Source organism: Schistosoma mansoni, chromosome 2 (genome assembly GCF_000237925.1).
Source record: "Schistosoma mansoni strain Puerto Rico chromosome 2, complete genome".
Classification (NCBI taxonomy): Eukaryota; Metazoa; Platyhelminthes; class Trematoda; order Strigeidida; family Schistosomatidae; genus Schistosoma; species Schistosoma mansoni.
This window is the reverse complement of record NC_031496.1, coordinates 25,435,248-25,454,689: the sequence shown is the minus strand read 5'-3', so window position 1 is coordinate 25,454,689 and position 19,442 is coordinate 25,435,248. Positions and strand designations below refer to the sequence as shown.

At 37.6% G+C, this 19,442-nt stretch overlaps 2 protein-coding genes and 1 non-coding gene across 3 annotated transcripts in view; all 3 read right to left on the bottom strand.

Moving 5' to 3' along the window:
- Positions 1-220: 220 nt before the first annotated feature.
- Positions 221-7,309, bottom strand: Smp_145830 (putative serine-rich repeat protein; the record flags this gene model as incomplete). Its single annotated transcript, XM_018796201.1, has 3 exons — positions 221-718; positions 1,834-1,908; positions 6,608-7,309. The coding sequence occupies 3 exons, from the start codon at positions 7,307-7,309 to the stop codon at positions 221-223; spliced, it is 1,275 nt and encodes a 424-aa protein (XP_018650437.1).
- Positions 7,310-18,736: 11,427 nt separating this feature from the next.
- Smp_145840 (putative wd-repeat protein) overlaps positions 18,737-19,442 on the bottom strand; it is a gene marked incomplete at both ends in the record, with an annotated part of 16,940 nt that continues 16,234 nt past the window's right edge. Inside the window, one exon of the mRNA XM_018796200.1 lies at positions 18,737-19,151. Within this exon, the coding sequence (XP_018650436.1) occupies positions 18,737-19,151 (415 nt within the window). The remainder of the gene's footprint in view (positions 19,152-19,442) is intronic.
- Smp_tRNA_01342_Gln_TTG.1.1 overlaps positions 19,302-19,442 on the bottom strand; it is a 434-nt gene continuing 293 nt past the window's right edge. The window contains exon 1 of the tRNA in view: positions 19,302-19,442. This exon is cut by the window's right edge and continues 293 nt beyond it. This is a non-coding gene — a tRNA.

Genomic DNA, 19,442 nt, shown 5'->3' with positions numbered 1-19,442 from the left:
GTGTGTGTATGTGTTTATTTAGGTGATTAATTACTATGAGGAGGTGGTGTAGTTGTGAAAGGCGGGGAACAAAGATAAAATAAACATATGAAATGCTTTACAATAAGAATGATACCGTAATAAAAATTATTATTAGAAATCACAATTTACATAACAAGAAAATTTTGCACTGAAGGAATAGTAGGATGAGAAGATATGAATATGAAGGCACTCGATGCTTTTATGATGAAGTGGATGACGATGACGATGATGAAGAAGAAGAACGTGAAGAAGACGAGGAAGATGACGATGATGATGAAGATGATGTTGATGAAGAAGAAGAAGAGGAAGAAGTAGTCTCTGAGTCTGAAGAGGTATCATGAGAACAACGGAGTTCTTTTGCTAAAAAACTAGATATTCTTGATGAAATACCACCTTCATCGGAACTATTTTCATTTGAACCTTCTTCACGATCTCTTGAGGCTAAAGTCTCTTCACTTCGTTTAGCACCATTAATACCTCCACGTCGTCCAAGTGTAAGAACAGACCGAACAATATCAATACCACTACGTGAATGATTCGATTGGCTAGAACTACTACTACTACTGCTATTTGATTCCAAATCGTCATTATCACCGACTATGTCATCATGATCATCGTTATCATCATTACTATTACTGTTGGATCCACGTCTTCTACGAGTACGTATTTGAGTAACAGATTCAATAGCAGATAGGATCTGTAATGTATTTACGATATAAAAAAAATCATTTATGAGTAAGTATATCGTTAGCAAATAGAAGACTTAATGAAAGTTTACATAAACTCTTATATATTCTCTTTAACTGCCTGGTACATCATCATCATCATAACAGTGAGATGAAAGAAATAACATCGAGCTTTAAACTCTTACTGAAACTGTATTAGGTGTAAAGAAAAATACAAGAGAGATGGGAGGCGAAATCCGATTCACATGTCCTCGTCGTGCCTCCTGGATCATGGGACTGTTTCCATGAACTAACGTGAGAGGTAACACGGGTGGTGGAGATCGGCCTAATCAACCACTCTACCAATACCCGAGAACGATTACAAATGCTACAAAGAGTCATTGCATAACTATTGAGGGTTCAAAAGAGTGATAAAAAATGAGTCTGTCCAAACAAAAAACAAAAGAAAAATGGGTTGTGAGTGTTATGTAATGGTTCTGCGTAAGCAGTGCAGAAACAGCTATCCCGCCCAGGTAGTTGTGCCGTGCTTCGATGTGGCACTCTTCTCCAGAAGGGCCTACTAGGCTTCATCATTCTATATGGCTGGAATGGGCACAAGAGAGATGCATTAATTCGGAATTAATTACTAATGATGATTAAACTACGGTGTTAGTTAAAAAGGGTGAGATTCCAACTAGACAGCTTGCGCAGAAACAATATAAAATTTAGTTCAACGAGTAGAATTTACAAAATCAGCCGATGCCCAACACATTTCAACATGAACTGAAGATATCGAGACTGGATCTTTATCTCCAAAACATACAGTAATATAAACATACTTGACACTAACTGAAACTTGTCACATTCTTCGACCTTAAAGTGACTGACGAGTTCTAACCATAGATGCTACATTAATGTAATGGTAGTAATCCTCTATCTTCATGACTCAATTGAGCGATGTTGGTGAGAAGATTTATTCAGAAAGATTTTAGTATTTTATACACCCCAGTTACATCATTTCTGTCGAGTTTCTACAACTGCTACTTAAAAACAAAACACACTCAAGACATTACTTTATATCAATATATCGGTTCATACTTAGATGTTTAACATCTTTAGTGATAATTATACTTAAAAAGTTACTTACTCGAAAATTTGCTTCATCCAAACCATCTATCTGACTACTTTCACAAGCTCGATTCACCCAATTTTGAGCAACTCGCTGAGAAGAGGGAAACAATTAAAAAGAAGTAACCAGAAAACTAGTATATGGTAAATGTAACTGAAAAAAAGCACTTTATTACACGAATATATCTATAGTTAAATCTAATCAAATAAAGTGATCGCATAGTTTATATGAACGTTGTTTTAATTATTGAATAAGGAAATTTTCGGCTGAATTCTCTTAAAGAATTGGTCACACTTAATTCAACTGTGAAGAACGTAAACAACCCTGGCGTTGAACAATATTTCTAAGCAATTAAAAACAAGTCAGTTGATAAAATCGTTAACCTACAACAACCGAGGTGATTGAAACTTATTCCACGGATAAAGGTGGTATCTGTTCCATGTGTGATATAGGTTGTTTGTATACAAAAGCGGTTCGGCAAATCAGTAGATCAATACAAACTGATTGATGCAGTCAATCTTTTTTTTCTGAAACATATACAAAACCTGGTTAGTGTGAATTAAATATATGGAACTAATCGCTAGAGATACTAAGTAACACCAGTCAACAATTAAAACAACTGCGGAGGCACTTACCTTTTTAAACATCTATGAGTCTTTGGATTACCGGCATAATGGTTCGAGCATATGGCTTTTCATCAACAGATAGTATGTTTAAATCTCAGACTACCTACTTCAGTTTGAGCAACTAGACAATATTTATTAGCATTCATAACCACAAACGTCGTGGCTTAAAGCCGAATATACAAACAACTACTTGGTATAATTGCGCAACTTTGATTGTTGTTCTGAACAACATTACCAGATAATGTGTCCAACTCAAAGAACACAAGATAGCCAGAAAAATTTTCAGCTGAGCTACAAGTCTTTATCAGTTACATTATTACTATTTGGTATTTAGCCTATATAATCTGTCATTTTCTCACTAATTTAATAAGAATATTTCTATTGTCCTATTATAATTAATGGTTAGAGACTTCGGGCGACATGGCTCAGAATGGTTCGCACTGGAGCAGGTCCATTCACTCATTGTCGTCCTTTAGAACCAGAGTCCTGAAATCTTCATGTAACTGCCTTTTTGTACGTATTCTTTACTACTACAACTGATACTATTACTACACCTACTACTCTTGGTTTTGTCTTGAAATAATTTGATTTCGATATGCTAATGTGGTATGGCAACTTGAACCGAGGTACATGTATCAAGTTCTACGTGAAGTATGACTGACAATTGATTGATCAAATTAATTCCATTTATTTTGATATAGCAAAATGTAGCAGACAGAACCTGACATAGCAATTAAGACATTGCTATTTCGAAATTATAGGACAAACATTTATATTTTCATACTATTTGGGTATGAGGTAATGGAGATGCAAATAAAAACGATTCAGGGTCGCAATCAAAATCATTACCCATACGCTACTCATACTGTGGCCAATCGCTTTTGAGGTTGAATTAAGAATTAGTCATCCGATGACACCGTACATAGGCCTAAAGTAACTATTAATAATCCATCTACGAATGACACTAGCAGCTTTCTTTAGATGTTATTTCTGTATTATAGAAGGGTGAATTTGTAAATCCGGCACATTTCACATGAGCTAAGGAGTTCACATTATACTACTAGCTGGTGGACAAATAATGACTACACCAACCTGTTTAATTGCTGAATTATATCACTACGTGTTTCTCAGCTATCTAGCTCTTAGCTAGTTAGAATGAGAAAATTTAGTGAAACTATAAGAAAAAGGAAAGTACTAAAAAATAATCTCCCATACATAATCCCGTACGTTCTGATGGTCATTTGTTGCCATGGTACCAAAACATTTGTATTGTTTATTTAAACAAACTGCATTCTTTATCTTTAAATAGTGCATGTCTCATACATTAACGAAGGAGTTGTAGTGTCGGTTGCTATGTCAAGCCCACATAGATTATTCTGGCTTCCGGACAAGCCAGTTTATTCATTCTTCTTGATTCACATTTCGACCTTGTCAATTATATGCTTATCAACCTTCACTGTTTTTATATGAGCGTATATGTGTTGTATTTCCTATCTTACTCATTACATGTCTGTAATGTATTTTTGTCTGACTATAAGTATCGATTCACGCTTGGTTAAATCGAGTTGACTAACTCGCCTCGTCCATTGCGCGTCATTTCGTTTTGCTTCGCTTTCTGATCAACGATCGTATGAAATACATGTATTCGAAATTCATTATCGTATTCGACTTATTTAATTCCGTCATACACTAACGCGAGTTAAGTCGATAATTATATACGAGGATTGGCGATATGTCTATTTCGATAACAAACATTTATATGATCGACCTGAAGTTAGATACAGGGTCATTAAATGCAAAATCAGATGACAGAGTTTGTAAATGGATGTTTGGAGACGAAGAGTCCGTTTATATGAACCTGAACATCGTAAAATCAAACACATGGTTCATATAAGTCACTGAAGTGCAGAAAATGATAAATCAACCTCCTATGGTCAACAGTCATTGCTAAGTTATAATGCCCGAAATTGTTAGATTCTTGATTCGGACCATAAAACGACTGCCTATATTTTGGTTCAGAAACAGCTTGTACGACAACCTTCGGATAAATTAGGGCTTATCTTCCATAGTTTACGTTATATACCAAGATTTTATTTACGAAACTTCAACAGTTTGTTGTAGATTTGAACTAAAATTGATTTATATGTACTGGTGAATCGGAAAAATAATAATGTCAGTTCAAATTAAGTTGTAAATTTCATAGTTTACATCATGGACCTTAGTTACATAACCATTGAAAATCGAAAAGCGTTGGACAGCTATTTTGTTCAAGCATGTGACTTATCAGCAATGCGTATCCACGTCACCAGGGGTCTAATGCAAAACCTATAAGCTTCACAGTGAGTGCTTAACCTTTACACCACTGAGCCAGCACTGAAGGTTCACATGTTTGAATTCATTCCATAAGCAGCAACACACAATTACCTTCCGTTAACACCGGTGAGTGACTGACTCACACCTGACATATTTGAACTCCATCAGTCACGGCTCCTCACCAGAAATCTCCTGCGCTTAGTTCCCTTTATTATCTTGAAGATAGCAGAACAAAGAATTTTCCAGGATAACATGAATTCATTTCATTTCGCTAGGTTCTCATCAGCTGCTTACAATCCATAACATTAATAAAAAATTAAAATTATCATGAGAGTTTCCATACTTACAATAGTAAAAACGATTATGTATCATCATGGAGAGGTAATGAAATTGAAGACATATAAAGAGAGTCATAAATAAATACAATATGTGAAAGATTCTGGATCCGAAAAAGAAACAGTCGCAAATCTTTCCTTACCATGGTGACTTTATTGTCAGTTTATCGCATTATTAATACAATTTCCTCGCTCTCTCGCTCACTCCTATCTTAATTACGTAACTTCTACCAAATTTATAACCTTATTTTTTGAATGACTGATCTCAACTTAAGTTATTTTTAATTGCCATTAAAATTTATGTCCAGCTTACTTCATTATAAAGTCAATTAATCATTTGTTACTATGTCCGATTTTCCAGAATATCTCACATGTTACATTTATTTATAACACTTTTTATATTTCTTTAATTTCATCACCTCTCCATGATGATACATATTCATTTTTACTATTATAAGTCAGTCAGTCATAACGTAGAACTTCGTACGTACGTACATCAGTTCAAGTTGCCATACCACATTAACACACAGATGCAGTTGTCGATTCAAATACCATATTGGTAGAAGTAGTAAGAGTATAAGCATTAATCCGAATGATTAAGGTTTGAAGATGTTATTGAAGGAGTATAATCCAATGAAATAAATTTGGAAAGAGAAAAAAGATAGAGACATGAAGAATTTAGAAGATTAGAATTTGGTAGAACACAAAGAGTGGATGCACTTTCGTCATTGCAAACGATTTTGAGCCATGTCATTCAAGGTCTCTAGCCATCGATTGCTATCATCTCGCGAATCCCAACCAGGTAGTCTACACCTACCAACATGGTTCAGTCCACTTGTCAGTGACTTCATGGATTTCTGTCACATTTTGTTCTGGCCGCCCCTAGCCTTCTTCCAACTTACTCCTACACCATAAAACATTGCACGTCGGGGCAGTCGGTGGTTGGGCATACGTAACACATGTCCCAGCCATCTCAACTGATGAAGTTCCACTACTTCATCAACCGATTTGCCATCCTTACCTAGCACCCGTTTCCTAACGACTGCATTACTTACCCGGTGGTCCCAGGATATACGAGCAATGCTTCGAAGACACCTATGATCGAATACTAGTAGCCTACGAATATCCTCTACTCTTACTGGTCATGTTTCACTGCCATAAAGTAGAACGGAACGAACTGCTGTGCAGTAAACCCGTCCTTTTGTTGCTAGACAGATATCTCGCCTGCGCCATAAATAACGCAAGTTGGCGAAAGTTAGACGAGCCTTCTGTATCCGTTGTTGTAAGCAGCTGATGAGAACCTTACGAAATAAAATAAATTTATATCATTCTGTTGAACTCCTTGTTTTAGCTCTCTTCTCACTAGAACTTGAAAAACTGCTTATCGAAACTAATCATTAGTGAGTGTATGATAATTTTCACTATAAGAGATTTGTTGAGATTGTTCAACTGTATTGATGACATACAAAAAAGATAATAAACAAGTAAATACTTAATGTAACTAATTCATTTTCTTACCAATTGTAAATCAATTTGATTGAATGGTAAAAATTGTTGAGGTAAACGTGGTTGAATTTTGTCATTATTTAATAGTGTAGAATTTATTTTGGTATTTTGGCAATCTTTAATAGTTTCATTTGGTGTAGAAGAACACTCGATAATGTCGCAGGAGTTTTGTTTTACAGTTGACGATGGTATAGGTTGTTCATTATTGTTGGGGATTGTTTTAACATCACATTCAGATATAGTAGTAGTAGTAGTATTAGAAGAACAAAATGATGATCGTTTCGGTTGTTTACTTGGATGACAATCAAATGAATTCATGATGTTTGTTGTATTACTTTCTTCTTGAATTATATCATTCATATCATTACAACTATCATGTAAATATTCATTGTTTTTTTGTACATAAACTTCATTTGATGATAATGATGATCCATTGATGGTATTTGGATGACGTCTTTTTCTTGACAAACCGATTACATGTGATGAATTTACATCAGTTATTGAATAATTATCAGTTTTTGTTTCAATTGTTAACGATTGATGAATGTCATCAGATGTTGTGATATGATTATTAGTAGAAGAATTGTATATGTTGTCATTTAACGTTGATGATGATGTTGATGATGATGACGACGACGAAGAAGAATCTGATGAATCCGAAGAGATCATACCTATACTTGATTTTTTTGATAAAAATTGATTATGAGATTCCATTTCAGTATCATGATTATTATTATTACTATTAATATTATTATTATTGATAGTAGTAGTAATATCTGGAAAAAATGCTTTAGCTAAACGAGAATGTCTAAGTCGAAGAACGTCTGAATGAACTTTTGTTGATGCATATTTTAAATGATTAATTGTTTCATCTTGTTCAGCAAAGAGTGGACATAATGGTGTCCAAATCTACAAAGAAGTTGTAATTGAAAAGGAGAGAAAATTAATAACAAAGCGAATAATGCAACAAGAAAAGAGAGGATAGTGATGATGATAATAATAATGATTATATTCAACAACAAAAAAATAGACCAGATAACACCGACCAACTTGATTGTGTTATGCTCATAAACCAAATTATCTGAATGTTTATTTTAAATTATAGTAAAAAGTGAAGTTAAAATTTGAAAAGTCTTCTCTCTTCCAAAGGAACGTGAATAGGAGATTGTCACAAATCCTTTAACTTTAAGTGAAGTTAATAGGGTTATAATAAATTTGAAGTATGGGAAAGTAGCAGGACTTGGTAGATTAACTCTATTTAGTATTTAAGAATAGTGATTCGGTTTTAGTATTTGACTGAGAGACGACCTAAAGGCTGGGGAACTGAACGTAATCCAGTCTAAGTGGTATCAATCACTAAACATCCTAGTCTGTAAGAAAAGATAAAAATTTAGGATTTTGAGAATGAAGAAAATTGCAAACCATTCAGTCTGGTCAGTATGAAAGGTGATCAAGCGTGATGAACGAATACCTTTCAATACCACATCACCAACATGAAGTATTTTATAACCAATGTTTGAGTATTGATTAGAAGGACTAGGGACATATTTCATCGATTGATCACTGAATAAAATTAAAACACAAAAATCATACTGATTAATTAGGATACGCGTTCAACAACAATGAGACTGATAGCTTATTTAGTTTTGTGTGTAACTGACAACCGAAGTAGCATAGGTCACTTTTTTTATTGGACGAACCATGTAATTCTCGTTGTTAGTGTTCAAGTTCTTTTCGATTTTTGATTACGTCTGATGTTCGGTTACCTTTATATTCCAGACTTATATAAAGGTTTTTCTTTATGACGGAACAACTAGGTTTCCTGTCGAAGCTACTTCTATTCATATTCTTCTCTATAAACCGGTCTGGATAGCCGGTAATAGTTATGGCGAACAAATTGTTACAGTTTATGAAAGCTAGAAACCGTCGTTCAATCAACAGCAACCGATGTTAAACATTTTTTTGTTCAACTATGTAAACAATTGTAATCAAAGATGGATAGTGGCTAGCAGTGGAAACGAGGACGCGCGTTTTATCCCATTTGGGACTCGTCAGCTGGATGTACCTGCATCTGAGTTGATGTTCACTCTGGGACTCGAACACAGTACCTTTCGCTTCAAACACCATCGCGTTATCCACTCGGCCACTATCCATCTTTGCTTACAATGCTTGTGAATTTAGGCTATATCGAGGCAATATGCACAGTATGCACATATGCCAATTAGAGACTGACCAGTTGCAGTCCTAAACATCAATGGGAAGATTCAAACAAACAATACTAAGTGAATTTATGTAAACAATATTTTCGTGCAAATGGATGATCTGTAAATGTGTTTAAAGTTGTAAATAAAATCAGTGTAAAGAAAGTGAGAAACCAGAGATTTGTAGCTCAAGAGGACGATTTTGGTGTTGTGTTTTTAGGATTAGATTATTCAGTTAGTTAGAAAAAAAATAATCAGTATCATGAACCGATCTGGAAGCACTGAATGGCAGTTTCGTCCCCAAACACTTGCGAATTCCAACATTTAACTGTTAGGTTACATTGTCAAACAAATTTGTGTAAAAGATCAAGTTAGTAATCACTAGATGGGGAAATAATATTTTTTATTTTGTCGGTTAACTAATTGTGATTGCAATGACCTTCGAAAGGTTATTGATTGAGGACATATATGTACAAAAAAGTACTATAAAACTATACATTTTTTACACCATAACATCAAAATTCTAACGTGTGCTGGTATGCAATAAAATGTGGGTCGTTCTTGATTATACAGTGAGCAGTGATCACGTGACCGTATTGATGTTATAAAAATGAACTGGATCTAACTTGTGTATTGTTGTATCACTCGCCTCACATCTTTCTATTTGTAAATATAGAAATAAAATGATACTAACCTAAGGATTCAGATTCAGAGGCCGATTTAGGGCCGATATCATTCAATATTATATTCTCCTAACTAAACATTACTGCCACTATTCAGACCACAACCTGGAAGTCTGCACACGTAGATACGGTTCAGATAAATAGTCAATGACTTAGGGAACTGATGATTATTTTTAAACAAATGAGTAGAATATGATTTAAACCTATATACAAATGTTTGAAATTCTGGTGCAGTGCCAACCTTAAACACCGATCCGTAAATTCTGACTTTGTTTATTCGGGTGAAAATGAGAGTGTATTTTCTTCTGTTTTTGAATTCATCATTATTTTATATAGTTAAGATCATGAGTCAATTGAAGGTAGACCACCATGGAAAACCTGGAAGCACTGAGCGGCTGTCTCGTTCTATTTTGAGACTCCTTAGCAGAGCGCACCCACGTTCCCGCCTCGCGAAATTCGAACCCATGAGATATCAACTCACTGAAGACATTGGTGAATGGTTGCTCAATTTCGTGAATTGGTTGAAGTTAGACATTAACACCGTTGGATGCCGGTCGGCTCAGTGGTCTATCGGTGAAGTGCTCGCGCGCGAGACTGATAGGTCCTGTGTTGGAATCTCGCGAAGCGGGATCGTGGGTGTACACTGCTGAGGAGTCCCACAAATGGATTTGTTGATTAGTAAATAACATTACTGTCATCTTACTTAACAAGGTGATCACTAAAATGCTTTACTCAACATTATGCTGCATTCTCTGTTTTGATAACAGATAAATAGAAATTAAATAGGAATAATATATTTGTAAAATCTCAGAGAATGAATTTTAATTAAATCCAACGTTTCGCCTGGCAATCTGGTCCAAGCTTTTTCAAGGAATAAATAGAAAGCCTATCTTTCTGAGATTAATTTAATGAGGATCTAGCTACCCACGTCCTATATAACAAACTTTTAACGTAGCATACCTTACTTGTTTACTTTTCAACGGATGTAATGTGTTTACTCAAAAAAGAACACTCAAAAACACTTTATTCTTCTACTTCGATATGCATTTACTAATTCAGTTGCTCCTGAGGAGACATGAAAAGCATGAATAGCAATTGGAAACTAGTTGAAAAGATTGACCAGAACAGAGTTCGATGGAGAATCCTGGTGGGCGACCTATACTCTTCCACGAGGGGGAACAAGCAACATGAAAACATGTTAGACTGAAAATTGTTTCAATATTATACAGTTCGTGCCGAGAATTCTTACTGAATTCAACCGAAAAGAAAACTTTTCGCTAAATCACTTTTCATTGTTGATGGGTATTTTTCGATTAATCTAATAATAGTCATTCCGATACTGAGAAGACGAATTTTCTCGTCTTAAGTTCATCTTACTAATAGCACTATATTAATTATGCAAAGTGGTAAAGTTTCGAAAATTTTCAACTAGTCGTTTTCTTTTCTTTTTGATATTATAAACTAAATCGAATTAGATAAAATTACACCTCAAAGATTAAGTTCAAGGTAAGAAAAACATAAATCTGATGCTTATGTATAAGATCATGACCTCACTAATATGACTGGTATCCAAACTAATGAGATCTAAAACTTATAATCATAAATAAATGAATAGTAGTAAAAATTATTACCCTCACAAACTCTAATGAACCCATTCAGAACTCAAATACATAGAGTGTTTAAATAAAATACGAATGTCTAGTGAAATGAAAAGAGGAGGACTAAAAGTTCATAACTTATTGAAGATTTCTAGACAGATTGATTATAAACAAGATGATCTCTTGAAGTTGCTACAATAGGTAAGAAGGCGGTTGTTAGTTACGGGCTGTGAATACCATGAAAGATACTTCTTCTTGAGAGAACCAAAATAAAACTGGGTTAGCAGCCGAATTGACGCTGCTTGAGGCTGATCACACAACCTCTTTTCGTGAGTGCTTTTTGATGTGTTAGCTCTGCGCTTTTCATGTCTTAACTTCAGCGACAGAAATCTGTGAGTAAAGTGAGGTATGAGTGTGATTGATAAACGAACCTACAAATGAATCCCCACTACTTTGATTTGGTTTGACCTTGGAGTGAATATGCTTTGCTCATTTGACAATCGCAAACTTATGCATCTCTTGTATTTTTTGTGTCCGCTAGCTACTGTTTGGTATGTGTCATTTTTGTTACCCTTTGTTTTTCTTTTGATAGTTTGTATTGATTCCCGTTAATTTATATTTTAGAAACAAATAAAGATTTTCAAGTCAAGTAGCTCACATTTTTATTTCGGCCATGCTAAGGCTCTGTATTACATAGCCCAGTGTTATGTAGTAGCGAAGACATAAGTACGAGTAACTTGCAGGTTATTTATTTATTTATTTAAAACACATATATATTGGTACAAAAGGGCACCAGGTACATATGCGCCACACAAAATAATGAAAGTAGGAATAGAAGGGATGAAAAGATAAGGCGGACTGAAATGTACAACCAGAAGACTCTTTCAGTTAGGAAAGTTAGAACCATTCTTTATGTAGAAAGTAAAAGAAGGTTGCAGCAGGATCGCCACTGGCTTCTATTCTGAGCCATATCTGATAACGTCTCTAGCCACTGTGTTGCACCATCTCTCGGACCCCAACCAAGGAGTCGTGAAGGACCAACAGAAGCTAGCCCTTTGCAGCTCTCTTTCATGCCACGACACCATGTCATACACTGACCTCCTCTCCGCTTTTTCCAACCACTCCCAGAGTCGGCAAATAATGCACGACGTGGAAGTCTCTGGGACGACATTCGTAAAACATGTCCAAGCCACCGAAGTCGGTGTTTCAAGATGGTGACACCAATTGAATTATCGTCTCTGCGCCCGAACACACGATGCCGAACCTCTGCATTACTAACATGGTATTGTCACTGGATGTCAGCAATCCTTCGGAGACAACGATGATCGAACACAGAGAGATGTCTAACATCCTCAACTCGGAGAGGCCAGGTTTCACAAGCATAGAGCAAAACTGCTCTCACCGACGCGTTGTAGATCCGACCTTTTACAGCCAGACTAACATCACGAAGGCGCCAAAGATGGCCCAGATTGGCATAAGCCGCCCTGGCTTTCATTATACGTGCACCAATCTCATCACTCACGCCACCACCAGCACTTATATAGCTACCTAGATACACGAACTTCTCAACTACTTCGATCTCCTCACCATCTAGGGTGAGTACAGGATTAGAATCCTGCCAGTCTTGTAGGAGTACTTTGCACTTGGAGGGTGCAAAGCACATGCCGTACCTGCGGACACTGATTGCCAACTGATTAAGTGCTGATTGCATGCCTTGGGCATTATCGCACAGTAAGACAATATCATCCGCATACTCAAGGTCGAGAAGTCGTTCTCCAGGCAGCAGATCCACACCGCCATTAGTTACATCCGTCAGAGCTGTTTCCAGGATGTCGTCGATGGCAAAGTTGAAGAGGAATGGTGAGATCGGGCAACCCTGCCTAACCCCACTGCTCGAATGGAACAAGGGAGAAAGGTGGTTGTATGCCCTCACTCTGCCTGAGGTGTTCGTATACAGGGCCTTTAAGATGTTAATGAACTTCTCAGGCACACCCTTCTTCAATAGACAATCCCAGAGAACAGTCCTGTCCAACGAATCGAAGGCAGCCCTGATATCAAGAAACACTACGATTGTTGGCCTGCGATAAGTATGACGGTGTTCTAACATTTGGCGGAGGGTGAAGATGTGATCAATGCATCCTCGACCAGAACGAAAACCAGCCTGCTCCTCGCGAGTCAATCGTTCTCGGGTTTTAAACAACCTACGAAGAATGATAGAAGCCAATAGTTTGGACGCAATCGGAAGTAGACTTATCCTCCGATAGTTATTGCAGGAACAACGTGAACCCTTTTTAAAGATAGGGACGACTATTGACTCATTCCATGACGTTGGAACACTTTCTTGCTCCCAAACCTTTCCAAACAACGCAGTCAGTTCCTTAGCCAGAAAGTCACCACCATCTTTAAAAAGAGCCGGAGGTAAGTCATCTGGGCCAGGTGATTTGTAGCGTTTCAAGAGTTGGAGTTCCTTGCGGACTTCCGCCTCGTTTGGTGGAACAGTCGTCACCGGCCATGGGGGGCAGGACAAGCTGGTTGATGTTGCCGGAGCAGCAGGCCAGTTGAACTGCCCTTCGAAAAATTCCGCCCATCGTCCAAGACGTCGGGAGATGTTAGTGATTGGCATCCCATCATCCTCGTAGATTGTTTCACTCACACCAGACTTCTTGCTGCCAGTGGCTCGGATGAGTTGGAAGAGCTTCCGGCAGTTACCAGATGCAGCTGCTGCTTCCATCTCATTAGCACGCTCCGACCACCAGGCTTCCCGGTCCTTACGCAAGCTTTGCCCGATTTCATTACGTAACAGCCTTCGTTTGTGGTCAAACTCACGGTCACCCGGAGTAGACCGACGGGCTTCCATCAGTTGTAAGGAGCCAGAAGAGACCCAGTGCTTGTAAGCGGGACGTTTCGCGAAGCCGCAAGCGGCTTTACTCGCCATTTTCATGGCGTCGTGAAGATGCAACCAATGCTCATCTATACTTTTCGGTGGGGTGGTAGCTAGCCTAGAAGCTAGCTCCGCTCGATACTTACTTGCAACAGAAGTTGCAGCCAGTTTACTAATATCAATCCGTTGGTGGTGGTCAATCCTTCGGCCACTGAAAAGTAAGGTGAGATTGGCGCAGACCAGGGCATGATCAGACTCCAGATAGGTACTCCAAAAGGAGCGGCAGTCTTGTACACAACCACGCCAGCGGTAGCTGATCGCGATGTGATCAATCTGAGTCCAGGCTTGGGATGCAGAGGGACGACGCCAGGTGGCACACCGGCGATGACTGTGCCGGAAGTTAGTGCTGGCCAGAAACAGGTTGTGGTCTGTGCACAGTTGCACACTTGCAGGACCTACTATTGGACTATCATTCTTATTGTATAACTATTCGGTAACTAGATTATCTATATCTATATTCATCTTATTGTAAACTTCATTTTGACCTATTGATTATTATTGTATGATTTACTGTTCCTAAGTTATACTCATTTTATTGATTATTGTCTCCCACGCTTACAGCCTCATTTGGCTTGGTTTTGTACAAATATTATTTTCTATTTTATGGTATGATGTCCTGTCTGTCTGATATATAAACAAAGTATGCTTGAAATAAACGATTCGTATTGCCGAGGCTGCTATTGGTGTTTTGGACTCAAGTGGACGGGTTAGGCGGATAAGGACCAATAAGGACGCTAGATTACTCATACTAATCGAACGTCATTGTCACAGTGTGAAGGTCGTAGAAGTCGTATTCTGTTGGTGGATAATTTACGCGAATTACGTCCTTGTTAAATTCGTAAGGTCATAACGAATCAGCGACGACCTTGACAAGTCATAACAATTGGCTACAGCCTAGGTCAAAAACATAACAAATTGGCGACGGCTAGGTCAAGTCATAACACCCAGGGACTAGTTTAGAAATTCACTCATAGGTAATTAAATCCCATTGTGAGATTCAGTGGGCTGATGTTTTCTAATCCTCTGTTTGTGTTATAAGAAGGAAGTATGCCCACAGATCTTGTTTGTCCGAAGGAAAAACCTTACTCCAATCACATCTCTGTAGTCGACAGTACGCTTCACTTTCGGATCTGAGGTTTGCTGCTTTTGGTCTTACAACTCTCCGACTAAACCACATAGCGTGACAGAACATAAATGAACGATTGTTTCAGCTAACAATGCCAGTTTTGGTCATCATGATACGCAATTCTAATGACCATGTCAAAGTAGCAGCTACAGCTGAGTTTACACGATCAACTTTCGACAAGAAATGCAGGATTATGAGCCTGGTTTTAAGATACGCATTTCTGTGTGAGGGCTACTCATCAGCTGGTGTTCATTACCGAAGTCAAGCGCCGTTGTAATCTGTGGGTGAAAATCATTTCCCTAAAACCACTAAATAACTACTTAGATTACAAACATATATGTACTTCCTGTTAGAGGTTAAGTTATCATGGAATTGATCTACGTACCATGCAGGATTCTTTACGAACTGCATAACATAAACTCATTCTTTATTGTAGCCAAACAGGTACTAAGATCCTCAGTGGACCACCAGTTACTACACAGAAAAGTCTCTTTTATCCACTGTGACAGGAGTATTAAAAATATTTGAAAAAAAAGTATAAAATATAGTTAATAACAGAACAGATTGTATGAAACTAACTTGTTTGCATATTACGATGTCCAGAATATTTATGTAAATATGGTTTGCTCGGTTGATTAACATCGAATAAGTAGATGTTTTCATCATTATATGACAAGAGGATAGCTAATTTTTTTGGAGGGGGGAGAAAAGAAACACAAATAAACGAAGAAATCATAAAAAGTCTATCACACAGTTACTAGATTTCCAAACAAATAAAGCTTTACGCAACACTATTTATTCATTTTGTGATGTAATTATTACCAGCAGTACCATGACTATGTGTTACAGATATGCAAATTTTATTTATTTATTTATTTAAACACATAACCATTTGGTACAAGAAGGCATCAAATATATGTGCACCACACAAATCATTTGATTTAAGTGTGGACTTGGATGCTGCGCGGGCGCCCAAATCGAAGCAGGGCTAGTAACCTAAGGATGTCCTTTATTTATACCGGGGTTTTTACAACAAAATAGTATGATTTTACTTCACTTTAGTGAATAAACGATATGAAGGTTATAGGTTAGATCGGGAACAGAGTGCAATATTACAACGAATTATTTGTCCAGTGCTCCCTGGTCCTAAACCATAATCGATATGCGGTTAGCCACTGATTATGTACATATCATTAGTACATAACTCGGACACATATATCGTGCATCCAGTTATGATTGAACTACAGATGACGAAAGGTGTGCATCATTGATACTAAACATATTAGACACAAAATATATACGATAATTAAAGTGCTGGTACAATCTCATAAAACTAATTATTACAAGTATTCGATTAATGAAACAATCGTCAGATAGAACATTTAAAATTCAGAAAAGTTATTCAGTTTGTACATTTTCAACCACTATTAATTTCCGTTATTGTGAGGACTCTAACCAGATAGTTACCACCAACTAATATAGGTCAATGTAGCAGTCAATGATTGTATGGACTGATGCTCTGTCTTATATTTGTCGATCATAGTTTACACCTAACCTATTATTTATTTATTTAAACACATAAATATTGGTACAAAGGGGCACCAGATATATATGCGCCTCACAAATCTCATTCGATTTGCGTGAGGACTGTGATATTGCCCAGGTGCCCAAACTGAAGCAGGTGGTTTTCTTAGGGGACCACATCCGGAGCCTTTGACTTAAAGGTCTAAACCACAAGGCAGTGGAGCATCGTCAGGAGATGCAGTCCAGTGGTAGCCGGTGACCAACGATTGATTCATACGCCATTTGTTCCTTCAGGATACTGGAGCCCATGTGCACCATTGGTTTGGAATCAGAGTTTTCCAACTCCATTAGGTGAACTCACTGTGTCCACCAACCCGGTTAGAGCGCCGGACATTCGCTTTTCGTCCTCTCACTTTCGTAAACAACACCCCCGCTGAGAGAAGGCAGTGAGTAGGACTTCCCTGGCGGAGGCTATATACTCGTGGCCATGTGAGAGCATTTAGAGAGGGAGAGCGGACTCTCCCCACTTTCGGCCGTACCTATTACTACTCCAGTCAACATCGTGCGTTGAGGTAGGCGGTGATTTAACTGAGCATACGTAACACATGTCTCAGACATCTCAATCGATGAAACTCTATCACTTCATCAAATGACTTACTATCATTACATAGTACCTTACGCCTAACCTTAGCATAATTTAGCAATAAATATCAACTATATAATGAATAGCAGGATTGAATTAAAAATCCGCTAACTAGCTTCCGGAAGGGAAGCGGAAAAGAGTAAGGCCAAAGAACACATTACGCCGGGAAATAGAAGCAGATATGAAAAGGATGAATAACAACTGGAAAGAACTGGAAAGGAAGTCTCAGGACAGAGTTGGATGGAGAATGCTGGTGAGCGGCCTATGCTCCTCGACGAGGGGTAACAGGCGTAAGTAAGTTGTTTAAACAGGAATTACAAATCATCAATACACAACTAGCTTGATACTAACAAAACTATATATTCCAACAATTTATAAGATATTTCGACATTCATTACATGTTCAACTTATTTTTAGTCAAACTCACAAGTACCTATCAATCTTATAAAACAAACACTATACTTTATCAATATCACGTACACAACATCAGTTTCTGATGTAAGACATAACAGATGGTTAGAAAATGTAAATATGTAGATTGAATAAAAAAAGAATGATCAAAATTACTTTATACAGTTTGGTAGACAAGAAAAAGATATTCAAACAAATTAGCAATGGACATGACGAGATTATTAGTAACAGCTTGAATTACTGCGTTACGTAGAAAAAAAGGCGATCTTTACCATTTGCCATCGAAACTATGAATGGTATAATAATAAAAAAAAATCCAATAGGCATACGGATATCATTATAAATACACCAAAACAGATGAACTCCAACTGAAATTATTTCATTTCATTTTATAAAACCAATCTTATAAATTATATTCAAAGGCACCCAAATGCCCTGGTACGGCCGAAAGTGGGGAGAGTCCGCTCTCCCTCTCCAAATGCTCTCACATGGCCACGAGTATATAGCCTCCGCCAGGGAAGTCCTACTCACTGCCTTCTCTCAGCGGGGGTGTTGTTTACGAAAGTGAGAGGACGAAAAGCGAATGTCCGGCGCTCTAACCGGGTTGGTGGACACAGTGAGTTCACCTAATGGAGTTGGAAAACTCTGATTCCAAACCAATGGTGCACATGGGCTCCAGTATCCTGAAGGAACAAATGGCGTATGAATCAATCGTTGGTCACCGGCTACCACTGGACTGCATCTCCTGACGATGCTCCACTGCCTTGTGGTTTAGACCTTTAAGTCAAAGGCTCCGGATGTGGTCCCCTAAGAAAACCACCTGCTTCAGTTTGGGCACCTGGGCAATATCACAGCCCTCACGCAAATCGAATGAGATTTGTGAGGCGCATATATATCTGGTGCCCCTTTGTACCAATATTTATGTGTTTAAATAGATAAAATAAATAAATATTCAAAGAGAAAACTGTGGTATGTCATTAATAGTAAATTAAGAAAATAGGTATTTCATATGTATCATAAAATCTGCATACCATCACCCTGAGCACTGTATACAGCAGCCGTGACACTATACTTTGTAACTTCGAAATTATAAGAAGGATCAGTACGAAGAGTATCGTCATTGTTTCCCATTAATAAAGCTGCACGAGCTCGACCTCGTAAACCATTTAGTACTGCACGAATTCGGCGACCAAGTTGTACAGATAGAGAATTTAACAAATGATTGGAATCTGAGTCCGAATCCGAGTCCGAATCTGAGCTAATTGACGAATGAAGACGGCTCCGACATGAATTAATTAATCGACGATTTACTTGAACTACTCCATTCTCATTTGAGGAACGTCTATCTCCGCGCAGGTGATCTGCACCAATAGTATGTAGAAGTCCACTATTTGGATCTCGTTTGTCAATTTTACGACGATCGTAAATCCTATAGATATCCAAACAAATATTTATAAAAACCGATTTAAATGAAATATTCTACTACATACAAAATATGTATGTCATTAACCTGAGGATAGTTAGTTTAAAGAACAACTTCTGAAGAACACAAATCCTTTGAATCTTCCCATCGATGTGTTAGGACTGCAACTGGTCAGTCTCTAATTGGCATATGTGCATACTGTGCGTATTGCCTCGATATAGCCTTGATTCACAAGCATGATAAGCAAAGATGGATAGTGGCTAGCAGTGGAATCCAGGACGTGCGTTTCGTCCTATT